Source organism: Nerophis ophidion, unplaced genomic scaffold, assembly GCF_033978795.1.
Source record: "Nerophis ophidion isolate RoL-2023_Sa unplaced genomic scaffold, RoL_Noph_v1.0 HiC_scaffold_106, whole genome shotgun sequence".
Classification (NCBI taxonomy): domain Eukaryota; kingdom Metazoa; phylum Chordata; class Actinopteri; order Syngnathiformes; family Syngnathidae; genus Nerophis; species Nerophis ophidion.
Window position 1 is genome coordinate 12,688 of NW_026907028.1, and position 15,778 is coordinate 28,465.

The following is a 15,778-nucleotide window of genomic DNA, read 5'->3' on the forward strand; positions in this document are numbered from 1 at the left end:
TATCGGACTGTCTGATTGTGGCGGTCCGCTCCCTGTATGATCAGTGCCAGAACTTGGTCCGCATTGCCGGCAGTAAGTCGGACACTTTTCCAGTGAGGGTTGGACTCCACCAAAGCGCCGATTTTGTTCATAACTTTTATGGACAGAATTTCTAGGCGCAGTCAAGGCGTTGAGGGGATCCAGTTTGGTGGCTGCAGGATTAGGTCTCTTCATCTGGCCAGGAACTTTAGCTCTAACTGGATCGGTTTGCAACAGAGTGTGAAGCGACTGGGATGAGAATCAGAACCTCCAAGTCCGAGTCCAAGGTTCTCGTACAGAAAAGGGTGGGGTGCCATCTCCGGGTTGGGGAGGAGACCCTGCCCCAAGTGGAGGAGTTCAAGTACCTAGGAGTCTTGTTCACGAGTGGGGGAAGAGTGGATCGTGAGATCGACAGGCGGATCGGTGCGGCGTCTGCAGTAATGCGGACGTTGTATGGATCCGTTGTGGTTAAGAAGGAGCTGAGCCGGAAGGCAAAGCTCTCAGTTTACCGGTCGATCTAAGTTCCCATCCTCACCTATGGTCATGAGCTTTGGGTCATGACCGAAAGGATAAGATCACGGGTACAAGCGGCCGAAGCGGTCTGTTTATTTCAAGTGTTCGTTTTCCCTTATTAGCTCTTGTGTTATTTATTTAAACCCATAATTGTTCCCACTACCGCACCTTTAGTTGGAGTCTTTAATCTCGTTATATGCAAATATAATGACAATTAAGTCTATTCTATTCTATTCTAAATGAGTTTCCTCCGCCATGTGGCGGGGCTCTCCCTTAGAGATAGGCTGAGAAGCTCTGCCATCCGGGAGGAACTCAAAGTAAAGCCGCTGCTTCTCCACATCGAGAACAGCCAGATGAGGTGGTTCAGGCATCTGGTCAGGATGCCACCCGAACGCCTCCCTAGGGAGGTGTTTAGGGCACGTCCGACCGGTAGGAGGCAACGGGGAGTAGACTATGTCTCCTGGCTGGCCTGGGAACGCCTTGGGATCCCCCGGGAAGAGCTGGACGAAGTGGCTGGGGAGAGGAAAGTCTGGGGTTCCCTGCTTAGGCTGCTGCCCCCGCGACCCGACCTCAGATAAGCAGAAGAAGATGGAAGGATGGATGTGTAACACAACTTGATGTTTCTTGAAAACAGCGTCCAGTAGTTGATGTTGTTGCTCCTTCTCCTCTCTTGTTGGACAAAATTCCTCCTTGTACTCTGCTATCGTTTTTTTTCTAACATCACAAATATTTCTTCAACAGCAGCAGTTAGTCGCTGATTCAGCAACACTCACATCATTTGTAATGTAGACATGTTCACACAATAAAAACACTTTACACTTACATTGGATCTCTGCTTTGATGTGTCGATCACTTCCGCCTCTCTTTGTTAGCAGCTAACAAGCTAAGCTAACCAGCAGGCTAGGCTAGCACGTCAAAGTGCACTCAGACTAATGTATCCGCATACAAACAATTAATAACGACGTTTACTGCGTTAAACGACACAAATGTGCACATGTACGTTGTAATTAAGACCTAGAAACCATAATAACCAAAACAACGTAATCTCCGCCAGACGCCATCTTGTTTGTTCTTCCTTCTGTGTGACGTCATCGAAGTGTTCTCAACCGCGGAACAAATGTTGGCCAAACACGCGTTTCACTTGGACAATAGTGAGTGGTGCACACTTCCTTCAAACACGTGTTTCACTGGGACAATAGTGAGTGGTGCACACTTCCTTCAAACACGTGTTTCACTGGGACAATAGTGAGTGTTGCACACTTCCTTCAAACACGTGTTTCACTGGGACAATAGTGAGTGGTGCACACTTCCTTCAAACACGTGTTTCACTGGGACAATAGTGAGTGGTGCACACTTCCTTCAAACACGTGTTTCACTGGGACAATAGTGAGTGGTGCACACTTCCTTCAAACACGTGTTTCACTGGGACAATAGTGAGTGGTGCACACTTCCTTCAAACACGTGTTTCACTGGGACAATAGTGAGTGGTGCACACTTCCTTCAAACACGTGTTTCACTGGGACAATAGTGAGTGGTGCACACTTCCTTCAAACACGTGTTTCACTGGGACAATAGTGAGTGGTGCACACTTCCTTCAAACACGTGTTTCACTGGGACAATAGTGAGTGGTGCACACTTCCTTCAAACACGTGTTTCACTGGGACAATAGTGAGTGGTGCACACTTCCTTCAAACACGTGTTTCACTGGGACAATAGTGAGTGGTGCACACTTCCTTCAAACACGTGTTTCACTGGGACAATAGTGAGTGGTGCACACTTCCTTCAAACACGTGTTTCACTGGGACAATAGTGAGTGTTGCACACTTCCTTCAAACACGTGTTTCACTGGGACAATAGTGAGTGGTGCACACTTCCTTCAAACACGTGTTTCACTGGGACAATAGTGAGTGTTGCACACTTCCTTCAAACACGTGTTTCACTGGGACAATAGTGAGTGGTGCACACTTCCTTCAAACACGCGTTTCACTGGGACAATAGTGAGTGGTGCACACTTCCTTCAAACACGTGTTTCACTGGGACAATAGTGAGTGGTGCACACTTCCTTCAAACACGTGTTTCACTGGGACAATAGTGAGTGGTGCACACTTCCTTCAAACACGTGTTTCACTGGGACAATAGTGAGTGGTGCACACTTCCTTCAAACACGTGTTTCACTGGGACAATAGTGAGTGGTGCACACTTCCTTCAAACACGTGTTTCACTGGGACAATAGTGAGTGTTGCACACTTCCTTCAAACACGTGTTTCACTGGGACAATAGTGAGTGGTGCACACTTCCTTCAAACACGTGTTTCACTGGGACAATAGTGAGTGTTGCACACTTCCTTCAAACACGTGTTTCACTGGGACAATAGTGAGTGGTGCACACTTCCTTCAAACACGCGTTTCACTGGGACAATAGTGAGTGGTGCACACTTCCTTCAAACACGTGTTTCACTGGGACAATAGTGAGTGGTGCACACTTCCTTCAAACACGTGTTTCACTGGGACAATAGTGAGTGGTGCACACTTCCTTCAAACACGTGTTTCACTGGGACAATAGTGAGTGGTACACACTTCCTTCAAACGCGTGTTTCACTGGGACAATAGTGAGTGGTGCACACTTCCTTCAAACACGTGTTTCACTGGGACAATAGTGAGTGTTGCACACTTCCTTCGCCCGGCCACAGAAGACAAAAAAGAGTTGCTGGTGTAACAATAGGAAGAATATATTCCACTCCTCTCTTGTACACGCGGCTTATGAGGTAATATACATGATATATTTTCATATTATTTATCTTATTTACCTCATATGTTGTTCGAAGCTAACGTGCTAGCGTTAGCCCGCTAGCAGGCCTTTGTAGCAAATGCGAGCGTTTTTTTTTGAGGAGTGTATTTTATATGTTCTCTATGAGAATTATATTGACTTATTTAATACTTTAACAGTTTTTTGTTGTATATTACAGTCACGCTTAACATCATTAAATATTTGTTACTAGAAAGAAACAAACGTCTTGTAATTTAAGTCTGGAATAAGTCACATGGTATAATAATAATAATAATACATTTTATTTGGTATAGCGCTTTTCAGTGTACTCAAAGATGTTTTACAGGATGAAAAAAAATATTGTTATTGTGATGACAGTGTAATATAATGTATTATTGCAGTGGTCTGCTTTATGTTGCTGTCAACTTTATTAGCAATAAATACAAATGATGTTTGCACGCACTTCTATTACCTTGATAACATCCATCCATCCATTTCCTACCACTTGTCCCTATTTAATGTTGCGGGGAGGGCAGGGGGTGTTGGAGCCTATCTCAGCTGCATTTGGTGGACATATCATGGAAATTAAATCAACTGATGTTTGTTATTAAGAATACACTATTTGCACAATTGTAAGCGAGTAATGCTTATTCAGTCGGACTAAAATAAATATTTAATTAAATAAATGTTAAATATTAAAAAATAGCTTTAATATACTGCACACAAAATGAATTTGCATCAATATTTTGTATGTAGTCGAAACATGAGGTACCCAAATATTCTAAATATTTGTTTACATTTATGAATTTGTATATATATATATATATATATATATATATACATATATGTATATATTTATATATATACTCGCTGCCACTTGTTTGTTTTCTGTTGGGTTAAAAATGTTGCTTTCGCAGAAGAAAGTTAAAGTAGCAATGATTGTCACACACACACTAGGTGTGGTGAAATGTGTCCTCTGCATTTGACCCATCCCCTTGATCACCCCCCGGGAGGTGAGGGGAGCAGTGGGCAGCAGCGGTGCCGCGCCCGGGAATCATTTTTGGTGATTTAACCCCCAATCACAACCCTTGATGCTGAGTGCCAAGCAGGGAGGTAATGGAGAACAAGGAGAGGATATTGTGCGTAAAAGTAAAGCCAAGCGACCACAGCTCTGTAGTCCTGGTCACCGTTGACGTGAGGTGGGACTATTTTGGAGGTGCACGTCAAGGTTGGCTGGTAGGTTGGTAGTGGGAGGAGCCAGTTGGCGTCACTTGATGCTGCAGCACAATGACACTTTTATACGTGCAGACTGACTTCATGCAGTCATGACGGTATTAAAATCCCAGCAGGAGGTTTTCTATAAGTTGTTACTTTTTAAACAATAATTAATGTAAATGCAGAAAACAGGATCAATGACACAATTCATAATAATCAATAACTGATGATTATTCCATGTGTAGAAGAACATCACTACAAAGTGGTGTCAGTCCACTTGGAAAATATTATATTTGATAGACTAAACAACATTTGACACATCTGAGCTGAAGTTTGTTTGTGTTGTCTTGCGGACGTCCAACAGATGAACGCTCGTCAAGAAGAACGTCCCCTTCAGCAGCAGGAGGATCCACAGCCCCCCCACATTAAAGAGGAAGAGGAGGAAGTGTGGATCAGTCAGGAGGGAGAGTGTCCTGTAGGGCAGGAGGAGGCTGATGTCAGCAAGTTTCCACTGACTGTTGTCTCTGTGAAGACTGAAGAGCATGAAGACAAACCACCTGAGTCCTCACAGCTTCATCACAGTCCAAGTAAGCACAACATCCACATATCATCTAATACAATGTTTGTGACACATGTTCATCCGGGGGACACATTTATCACTAAAGATGGAGATATACTTGCTTTTTAACACCACCATTTAAATATGAATGCTCATCAATCGTGTGAATAAGTGAAGTGAATTATATTTATATAGCACTTTTCTCTAGTGACTCAAAGCGCTTTTACATCGTAAAACCAATATCTAAGTTACATTTAAACCAGTGTGGGTGGCACTGGGAGCAGGTGGGTAAAGTGTCTTGCCCAAGGACACAACGGTAGTGACTAGGATGGCGGAAGCGGGAATCGAACCTGGAACCCTCAAGTTCCTGGCACGGCCACTCTACCAACCGACAGCGCGCTTGCTTCCGCTGACGTGGCGGTCCTCAAGTGATGGCGGGATAAGAGCGCACCGTCACAATACACAAAACATCGGCAGAAAGCAATAATCTATAAAAAAATCAAGCAAACTGGAGTTTTGACCCAGAGAAGGCAGGTCGGTTATAAAACCAAAAACTCTGCATCCCAGGCACCCGCGGACTTAAGGAAATGCACGTTCTTTTTGATTTCAATGCGTATAAAGACATAAAAAGTGTATTAACGCCAACACTGGTTATTCATGTGATTATCAGACAGCAGTCATTTCCATTAGACAATATTCAAATATAGCTGGGAGTGTTGGAACCATACCAATACTTTGGTACCGGTACTAAAATTATTTTGGTACTTTTCTCAATAAAGGGGACCACAAAAATGGCATTATTGGTTTTATTTTAACAAAAAAACTTAAGATACATTAAACATATGTTTATTATTGCAGTTAAGTCCTTAATTAAAATAGTGAACATATTAGACAACTTGTTCTTTAGCAGTAAGTAAACAAACAAATACTCCTAATTATTTAGCTGACATAAGCAGTAACATGAGGAGCCAGATGAGGTGGTTCGGGCATCTGGTCAGGATGCCACCCGAACGCCTCCCTAGGGAGGTGTTTAGGGCACGTCCAACCGGTAGGAGGCCACGGGGAAGACCCAGGACACGTTGGGAAGACTATCTCTCCCGGCTGGCCTGGGAACGCCTCGGGATCCCCCGGGAAGAGCTAGACCAAGTGGCTGGGGAGAGGGAAGTCTGGGTTTCCCTGCTTAGGCTGTTGCCCCCGCGACCCGACCTCGGATAAGCGGAAGATGATGGATGGATGGATGGATGGAAGCAGTAACATATTGTGTCATTTATACACCTATTATTTTGTCAACATTATTAAGGACAAGTGGTAGAAAATGAACTATTAATCAACTTGTTCATTTACTGTTAGTATCTGCTTATTTTCTCTTTTAAAGGGGAACATTATCACAATTTCTGAAGGGTTAAAACCAATAAAAATCAGTTCCCAGTGGCTTTTTTTATTTTTTGAAGTTTTTCTCAAAATTTTACCCATCACGCCATATCCCGAAAAACAGCTTCAAAGTTCCTGATTTTAACCTTCGTTATATCCACCCGTCCATTATCCTGTGACGTCACAGCGTGATCACACAGAAACAAACATGGCGGATAGCACAGAAAGGTATAGCGATATTAGCTAGGATTCAGACTAGGATTTCAGCGCCGTAAGCGATTCAACAGATTACGCATGTATTGAAATGGATGGTTGAAGTGTGGAGGCAGGTAGTGAAAACGAAATTGAAGAAGAAACTGAAGCTATTGAGCCATATCATGACAGACAGCAGCAACGAGGACGAATTTGACGATCGCCTTCTAACCAACGTTTGGTAAGTGTTTGTTTGGCATTAAATGTGGGTGGAGGGAAAGGCTGGATGCAAATGTAGCTACAAATGAGGCATTATGATGCAATATGTACATACAGCTAGCCTAAAGAGCATGTTAGCATCGATTAGCTTGCAGTCATGCCGTGACCAAATATGTCTGATTAGCACATACGTCAATAACATCAACAAAACTCACCTTTGTGCATTCATGCACAAGCTTATAAGTTTGGTGGACAAAATGAGACAGAAAAAGAAGTGGCATAAATCATATCCAGGGGCTTTACCTCGCTGGTCTGCGGGAAGAGACTGCCGTCCTCCCTGAATAGCTCGCACTCGGGCAGATTCAGTAGTTGTCTATTTAACAATTTTGCAGATTTTGTTGACTTTATCGTTGGAAATGCATCTGCTTTGAGTGTCGCAGGATATCCACACATTCTTGTGTGGATATCAGAAAAATAACACAGCTGATTTGACTTGGTGCGTGTAATAAGATTGAGAAAATGGCGGATCGCTTCATGTTGTGACGTCACGGGTGAAAGGTCATCGCTCGACAGGCTATCAATTGAAAGGCGTTTAAATCGCCAAATTCACTCATATAGAGTTCGGAAATCGGTTAAAAAAATATATGGTCTTTTTTCTGCACCATCAAGGTATATATTGACGCTTACATAGGTCTGCTGATAATGTTCCCCTTTAACATTTTCTGTCTACACTTCTGTTAAAATGTAATAATCACTTATTCTTCTGTTGTTGGATGCTTTACATTACTTTGTGGATGATACCACAAATGTGGGTATCAATCTGATACCAAGTAGTTACAGGATCATACATTGGTCATCTTTAAAGTCTTCATGTGTCCAGGGACATATTTCCTGTGTTTATAAACATAATACTGTATACATTTAAAAAAAAGTGAAATAAAATGTTGTGATGCCAAAAAATATCGACGTAATCATAGTAGTATCGACTAGATACGTGGCGAAGGTGGATGGACGTTAGCCGCTAGCTAGCTAGCATGTCTTAAAGCACCTCTTCCTGAGGGAGTTTCAGTGTTATAACTTCACCTTTATCTTTACTTTTTACACCAAAATGCGTCCATTCTCCCTTTTCTGTCTCCACACTGTGTCTGCTTGTAAGTACTCTGTGATTGTGTGCTGCCGAACATGCTCGTCTGCTTATAAACCTCCAATGTCACAACGTGACTTCGACGCATGAAGCGTGGGATAACGTGAACAGTTGTGGAACTTTCTAACAAACAGTATTGTGGCCAAACAGCTCCATTTTTGTTTCATCTGACATCACATGGACAAAGATAAGACCTTCTGGAGGAAAGTTCTGTAGTCAGATGAAACAAAAATGGAGCTGTTTGGCCACAAAACCCAGCGATATGTTTGGAGGACCAAAGGTGAGTCCTTTAATCCTAGGAACATCATCCCTACCGTCAAGCATGGTGGTGGAAGTATTATGCTCTGGGTCTGTTTTGCTTCCAATGGAACTGCTGCTTTAAATGAGACAATGAAAAAGGAGGATTACCTCCAAATTCTTCAGGACAAGCTAAAATTATCAGCCTGGAGGTTGGGTCTTGGGCGCAGTTGGGTGTTCCAACAGGACAATGACCCCAAACACACCTCAAAAGTGGTCAAGGAATGTCTAAATCAGGCTAGAATTAAGGTTTTAAAATGGCCTTCCCAAAGTCCTGACTTAAACATGTGGACAATGCTGAAGAAACAAGTCTATGTCAAAAAAACAACACATTTAGCTGAACTGCACCAATTTTGTCAAGAGAAGTGGTCAAAAATTCGAGCAGAAGCTTGTGGATGGCGACCAAAAGCGTCTTTTTGCAGTGAAACTTGCCAAGGGACATGTAAGCAAATATTAACATTGCTGTATGTACACTTTTGGCCCAGCACATTTGCTCACATGTACATTAGACCCATAATAAATTCATAAAAGAAGCAAACTTCATGAATGTTTTTTGGAACCAACAAGTATGTGCTCCAATCACTACATCACACATAAATAAGACTTGTAGAAATGATTGGGAACTCAAGACAGCCATGACATTATGTTCTTTACAGGTGTATGGAAACTTTTGATTGCGACTCTATATATGCATGTGTATATGTATATATATATCCATCCATTTTCTACCGCTTATCCCTTTCGTAGTCGCAGGGTGCTGGAGCCTATCTTAGTTACAATTGGGTATATATATATATATGTATATGTATGTATGTATGTATGTATATATATATATATATATATATATATATATATATATATATATATATATATGTATATATATGTATGTATGTATGTATATATATATATATATATGTATATATATATATATATATATATATATATATATATATATATATATATATATATATAATGTGTGTATGTGTAAATATATGTATATTTACACATATATACATACTAATATATACACACATATATATATATACACATATATATATATATTTATATATATATATATATATATATATATATATATATATATATGTATGTATGTATGTATGTATGTATGTATATATATTAGGGGTGTGGGAAAAATCAATTCGAATTTGAATTGTGATGCTCATGTTGTGCGATTCAAAATCGATTCTCATTTTTAAAAAATAAATGTTCTGTTTCTTTTTATCAATCCAACAAAACAATACACAGCAATACCATAACAATGCAATCCAATTCCAAAACCAAACCTGACCCAGCAACACTCAGAACTGCAATAAACAGATTAATTGAGAGGAGACACAAACACAACACAGAACAAACCAAAAGTAGTGAAACAAAAATGAATATTATCAACATCAGTATCATTATTAGTTATAATTTCAGCTGAAATTCTATGTATTGAATGAATACAGAATCATTTTGAATCAGAAAAAAAACGTTTTTGAATCGAGAATCACGTTGAATCGAAAAAATCGATTAATAATCGAAGCGCGACCCTAAGAATCGATATTGAATCGAATCGTGGGACACTCAAATATTCTCAGCCCTAATATATATATATATATATATATATATATATATATATATATATATATATATATATATATATATATATATATATATATATATATATACATATATATACCTTTTTTATTTTTTTATATACTGTATATTTATGTATAATATGTTCATTTTAACAGTCCTGTTGTGATTGATTGAATGCCCTGAGAATTATACTGGATATTCTTTTGTAATTGCCACAAAATAACGTGTAGTATTTTGTTAATTTCTTGCCAAAAATATTTTTATTTTATAGATATTTTCATAGTAGAATATTGTCCTTAGGGCCCTCTGGCACCCCATGGAGGACCCCTAAAATCTGTGCCTTTTAAGACCTCACTGTTGGCTTTGTAGGCTCATGTTACTTCTCAACTAGTCAAAGTTGATACTAATCAACCTGTTTCTTCTCCTTTTTACTGAATGTGAAAGCAAAAGTGAGTCCACAAATAACCCAATCGTAAAGCAGAATCGAAAATTAAATCTGAATTGGTGAAATCTTATCTATTTCCATCCCAGCATGTGTTTGTCTTCTTGTGTCCTGCAGACGTCTGTGAAAAATATCGTCCACCTGAGCAGCAGGAGGGGTCCTCCAGTATGGAGCAGAAGAAGTCACAGTACCTCCACGTGAAAGAAGAGGAGCCACAGCCCCCCTACTTTAAAGTGGAGGAAAAACAGCGGCTGTCCCCCCACTTCATAAAGGAAGAGAAGAGACACCTCGTCAGTGTGAAGAGTCAAGATGATGAGGTCAAAGGTGAGTGTGTGGAGAAGAGAGAGGCAGAGCCTCCAAGCAGCAGTTTAGCAGAAGCTGATGGAGACCACTGTGGAGGATCACAAGCAGACAAGCTCTTAGCTCCACTATCAGATAGTGAGGACACAACGTCACACTCTCCTGACACTGATGATGAAGACTCTAAAGATGATAAGACATGTCACACTGACAACACTCACTTCACATGTTCTACCTGTCACAAAACCTTTAAATACCATTGTAGTTTGAAAAGGCACATGAGTACACACACCGGAGAGAAAACTTTTTCCTGCTCAGAATGTGGGAGAGATTTTAGACTAAAACACATGCTGAAAGTACATATGAGAACACACACTGGAGAAAAACCTTTTTTATGTTCAATCTGCGGTAAAGATGTTACTCAAACGCACCATTTGAAAACACACATGAGAATACACACTGGAAAAAAACCTTTTTCCTGTTCAATCTGCGGTAAAGATTTTACTCATAGGAACTATTTGAAAATACACATAAGAATACACACTGGAGAAAAACCTTTTTCTTGCTCAGAATGTGGTAAAAGTTTTGGAATAAATCAAAGTTTAAAAGTACATATGAGAACACACACTGGTGAAAAACCTTTTTCATGTTCAATCTGTGGTAATGTTTTTACTCAAAGGGACCATTTAAAAAAACACATGAGAATACACACTGGAGAAAAACCTTTTTCCTGCTCATAATGTGGTAAAAGTTTTGTCATAATACAAAGTTTAAAAGTAAATATGAGAACACATATTGGTGAAAGCCCTTTTATATGTTCAGTATGTGGTAAAAGTCTGAATAGAAAGACGGCAATTAAAAGTATACATGAGAATGCAATCAGGTGAAAAACCAGACTACTGTTCAATCTGCAACAAAAGCTTTGGTCACCTAAACACTCTTACAGTGCATATGAGAACACACGCAGGTGAGAAAGTGCTGAGTTGCAGTGTGTGTGGTGAAAGATTGTCTTCTAAGTACCAGTGTAAGAAACACAAGTGTGCTGGTGAGAACAGCAGCAGCAAATGAAACTGCAGGATTTGAAATAAACTGTCCAGACTTTCATTTTGACTTTCTAACAACATCAGCACATATAACATGTGTGACATTGTTGTTTGTCTAACACAATCTTGTTAACATGATTCTACATTTATAGATTAGACACTTCAGTTTAGTGCTTTTATTTCAGTCAAGTACATGAGTTAATATACACATTTGTGTATTTTAAAATAAACAACAATTTGACTGAAAGGGTGAGAATAAACAGTACATACAATTATGTTACATACAATAAACATTGTATGTGTAAATATCCATAATTTACCTCTATACTTATTCATAATAGTGTTTTATATGTTTTTTGAAAAATTACGTGTTACATATTTTATTTTCTAATTGTAGATAATTCCATAGATGAATTCCTTTTATACGATGTACATATTTGTTTTACATGTGTTCATACCTTTGCTTTTGAGTACACATAAATCCCTCTTAGTTCATATTTACTGGTTCACATCTGAAACATCTTCTGGACCACTTCTGGAAGCATATTATTATTTACTTTATACATCATTTGAACAGTTGTCTTTTATACAAGATCATTTACTTTTAAAATGTGTGACTTTATGAATCATTTGTTGGGTCTCTATAATCCATTCTATTAGTTGTCTTTATTACTTTTTGTGTAATATGATGATTGTTGTGTGATTGTTTTATATGTATGTCCCCAGACTTTTATGTAATAAACAATGTATGTTTCAACTGAAGTTGGCTACAATAATTCTAGTTAATATTTGTAAGTATGTATTTTATTCTATTCAGTACTGCACTCAATTGTTTTTTTTACTTTTTTTTGTATGATTTACATGTAGTGTCCAGTTTACTTCATCATCTATGTTAACTCCTAAAAATGTGACTACCTTTATTATTTTTTATTTCAATATTATCCATAATAATTTGTGTTTTACATTTTTACAATCTCCAAATATGATATATTTAGTTTTATTGAAGTTTAGTGACAGTTTATTGATGTGCAGACAACATTTTTTGATAAAGTTCTCACTGGATAAAATGAGATGAGAGATAAATCAAGCAGTAATGAAGGCGAAGAATGTATAGTTACACTCAGTAGTGACAATTAAAGACACTTTCATCCTGTTGATTTAAGCAAAAAAAAGAGTAAAGTGTAATATTCCAAAAATAGAAGAATATTAATATCAGCAGTCAATATTCCAACATTGTGACGCTGACCTATGGTAAAAAACATATTTATTTTTAAAGGCTTTATGAGAGTGATGTAATTTTCAGAATCAGAAATACTTTATTAATCCCCGAGGGGAAATAAAAAAAAGAGTGGGGGAAGAGTGGATGGTGAGATCGACAGGCGGATCGGTGCGGCGTCTTCAGTAATGCGGACGTTGTATCGATCCGTTGTGGTGAAGAAGGAGCTGAGCCGGAAGGCAAAGCTCTCAATTTACCGGTCGATCTACGTTCCCATCCTCACCTATGGTCATGAGCTTTGGGTCATGACCGAAAGGACAAGATCACGGGTACAAATGAGTTTCCTCCACCGGCTGGCGGGTCTCTCCCTTAGAGATAGGGTGAGAAGCTCTGCCATCCGGGAGGAACTCAAAGTAAAGCCGCTGCTCCTCCACATGGAGAGGAGCCAGATGAGGTGGTTCGGGCATCTGGTGAAGATGCCACCCGAACGCCTCCCTAGGGAGGTGTTTAGGGCACGTCCAGCTGGTAGGAGGCCACAGGGAAGACCCAGGACACGTTGGGAAGACTATGTCTCCCGGCTGGCCTGGGAACGCCTGGGGATTCCCCGGGAAGAGTTAGACGAAGTGGCTGGAGAGAGGGAAGTCTGCTTAGGCTGCTGCCCCCGCGACCCGACCTCGGATAAGTGGAAGATGATGGATGGGAAATAAAAAATGCCAGCACTGTTATAAACATGTGATTATTAAGTGTAATAATGTATGTGTGGAGAGACGCAGCCGACGGGCCGACAGCGGGCTGAGAAACATGATTGTCCTGACAAAGATGGAGGCCAGGAGGCGGGGCATGCAGCAGAGGGGAGAGGCGTGATGCACGCAGGGCGGCAGGACAACAGCAATCAGCACAAGGTGCGTACACCACACAGCTGCGCTCAATCACATCATCTGCTCCTGCAGCATAAAAAGGGGGAAGGAGGAACATTCAGGGGGAAGTAGGAGAAGGAACCCGCTGACGAGACCGACCACGAGCAACGAACGATCAGACCTGAGAGACGATGAGTCCCCGCCACGGACGCAAACCCCGGACACCGCGAACAGAAGCAGGAAACGCCCGCGCACTGCAAGGTGCGGCGACAAGAAGGCAAGAGAATGACATGATGATTGAAGCAATAAATCAGAGTCAAACCTGTTATGATGCGTCATGTGTTGGATGGCACTGCAACTCACACCAGGACGGCAGGAAGCCCGTCACATTATATTAATACAATAATAAAATGCTACGTTTGGGGATGTGTAATATTGTTTTGAAGAACATCCTGAATGTTTTCATGCTAGAATAGTTTTAAGAGTGGAAAAAAAATGAGGCAGTAATGACGATAATAATGGTTTGTTTTAAGCCTGTTTATGAATAGTTAAAGATAATTAAAATTAAAAAAAAATGGAGCTTACATCCTCAGTGAGCTGAACTCCAGCAGTAAAAATTAGATTAATGTGGAAAGGTCAGAAGTCAAATGTTTCTTCAGCGGCCGTTGGAAAGAATGCATACGTTTTGTTTTGACGTCCTTGAAGCTGCTTTTTACTTTCTGTCAACGCGGATTAAGAACAAAACATTAGTGATCAAAACACATCACTTAGTTAAGATCAAGTGTGAGTGTAAAGTGTTGTGATTGTGTGAAAATGTGCGAAAGAACGAGGAGGAACTTTGTCCAACAAAAGAGGGGAAGGAGTGTTAGTTGTGTTACACAGAACGTTTGTTTACTTCTTACACTCACATTTTTACTAACTTTGTATTTATTTGTTACCACCATTCTTAAATATGTTTTATGTAAGAATGTGGTGTTGTTGAGAAATGTAAAAATGGGTTACTTATTCTAGTTTATTTCTAAAATAAATTGTTTTTCTGAATTATATTCTCCTCACTTCATCCAGACACTCATTAGGACAAAAGACCCTGGGAGGAATTTGCCCTTTTAAAAAGGGAAACCTATTCACTGTGGCAGGACAGCATCAAGATGAATTGATCACATTTGTGTAATCGGCTACGAGGCATTTTATTCTCATTGTACAGCACTTATCTTTGGGCTGATACTGATACTGATACTGATACTGTGTTGACCAGTTTGATGATTGAATGTCCAGTACTGTAGAAATGTGTTTGGATATGACAATCCCTTTATTCCAAGCTATCAAAATGAAATGAAAAGTAGGTTCTAGAACATTATGTATGCTGACCTTGGCTTGAATGGCACATTGTCACAGCAGTGAGACCTGACCACACACCACACCACACGCTCCAAAACTGTTTGTCCTCCATGCAATCACCCCCCAGTGTTCCCAGCTGAACACAATTAAAGGAGGCTACCATGGCAACCGCACCATAGCAACAGTCCCATCCCTGTCAACACTTCCTGGTTCTCAACAGGAAGTGGGCGGAGCAATCTGCAGAAAGGGAAATTCAGCATGAACTGAAGCCAGCAATCAATCAGTGAAAACAAAATAAAAACAATACAAACAAATAAGGAAATTTGGCTCTAACATATCCCTTTAATTCCTGTCCGTTTGCTATGAGACTTCTGGCATTCCACTGAACAATCAACATGGCGTTGGATTGTGGTCACATGACTCCGTTTTGTCTCCTCTCTGTAGTTCACCTTGCACCTGTTCCCAAGATAGTTATTTTACATTTAAAAACTTTGCTACTGCTTTGACGATTATTTTGATCTTCTCACTCCTATTTCTTGCCTGTTCTGTACAGTTTATTACGTATGTCTTCTTTCTATTTCCAGCAGACTAGTAGAACTTCTTAGGTGTATTGCTGCCCTCCACAGTCTATTAACGAAATGTCCTCCTTCTGTCCTATGGCCCACACTACAGACTTGGACACAAAC

At 40.1% G+C, this 15,778-nt stretch overlaps 2 protein-coding genes across 3 annotated transcripts in view; one reads left to right on the top strand and one right to left on the bottom strand.

Moving 5' to 3' along the window:
- Positions 1 to 15,778, bottom strand: part of LOC133547441 (uncharacterized) — a 146,793-nt gene that overhangs the window by 4,219 nt on the left and 126,796 nt on the right. The gene's annotated exons all lie outside the window — the stretch shown is intronic.
- The window catches only part of LOC133547439 (zinc finger protein 37-like), a 190,846-nt gene continuing 178,234 nt past the window's right edge, over positions 3,167 to 15,778 (top strand). The window contains exons 1-3 of one of the 2 annotated variants that reach the window (XM_061893123.1): positions 3,167 to 3,295; positions 4,877 to 5,099; positions 10,456 to 12,443. In XM_061893123.1, the coding sequence (XP_061749107.1) occupies positions 4,877 to 5,099; positions 10,456 to 11,378 (1,146 nt within the window). In that variant the 5' untranslated portion in view covers positions 3,167 to 3,295 and the 3' untranslated portion in view covers positions 11,379 to 12,443. Of the gene's footprint in view, positions 3,296 to 4,876; positions 5,100 to 10,455; positions 12,444 to 15,778 lie in introns of those variants that run through there. The other variant, XM_061893121.1, reaches the window with a different exon arrangement.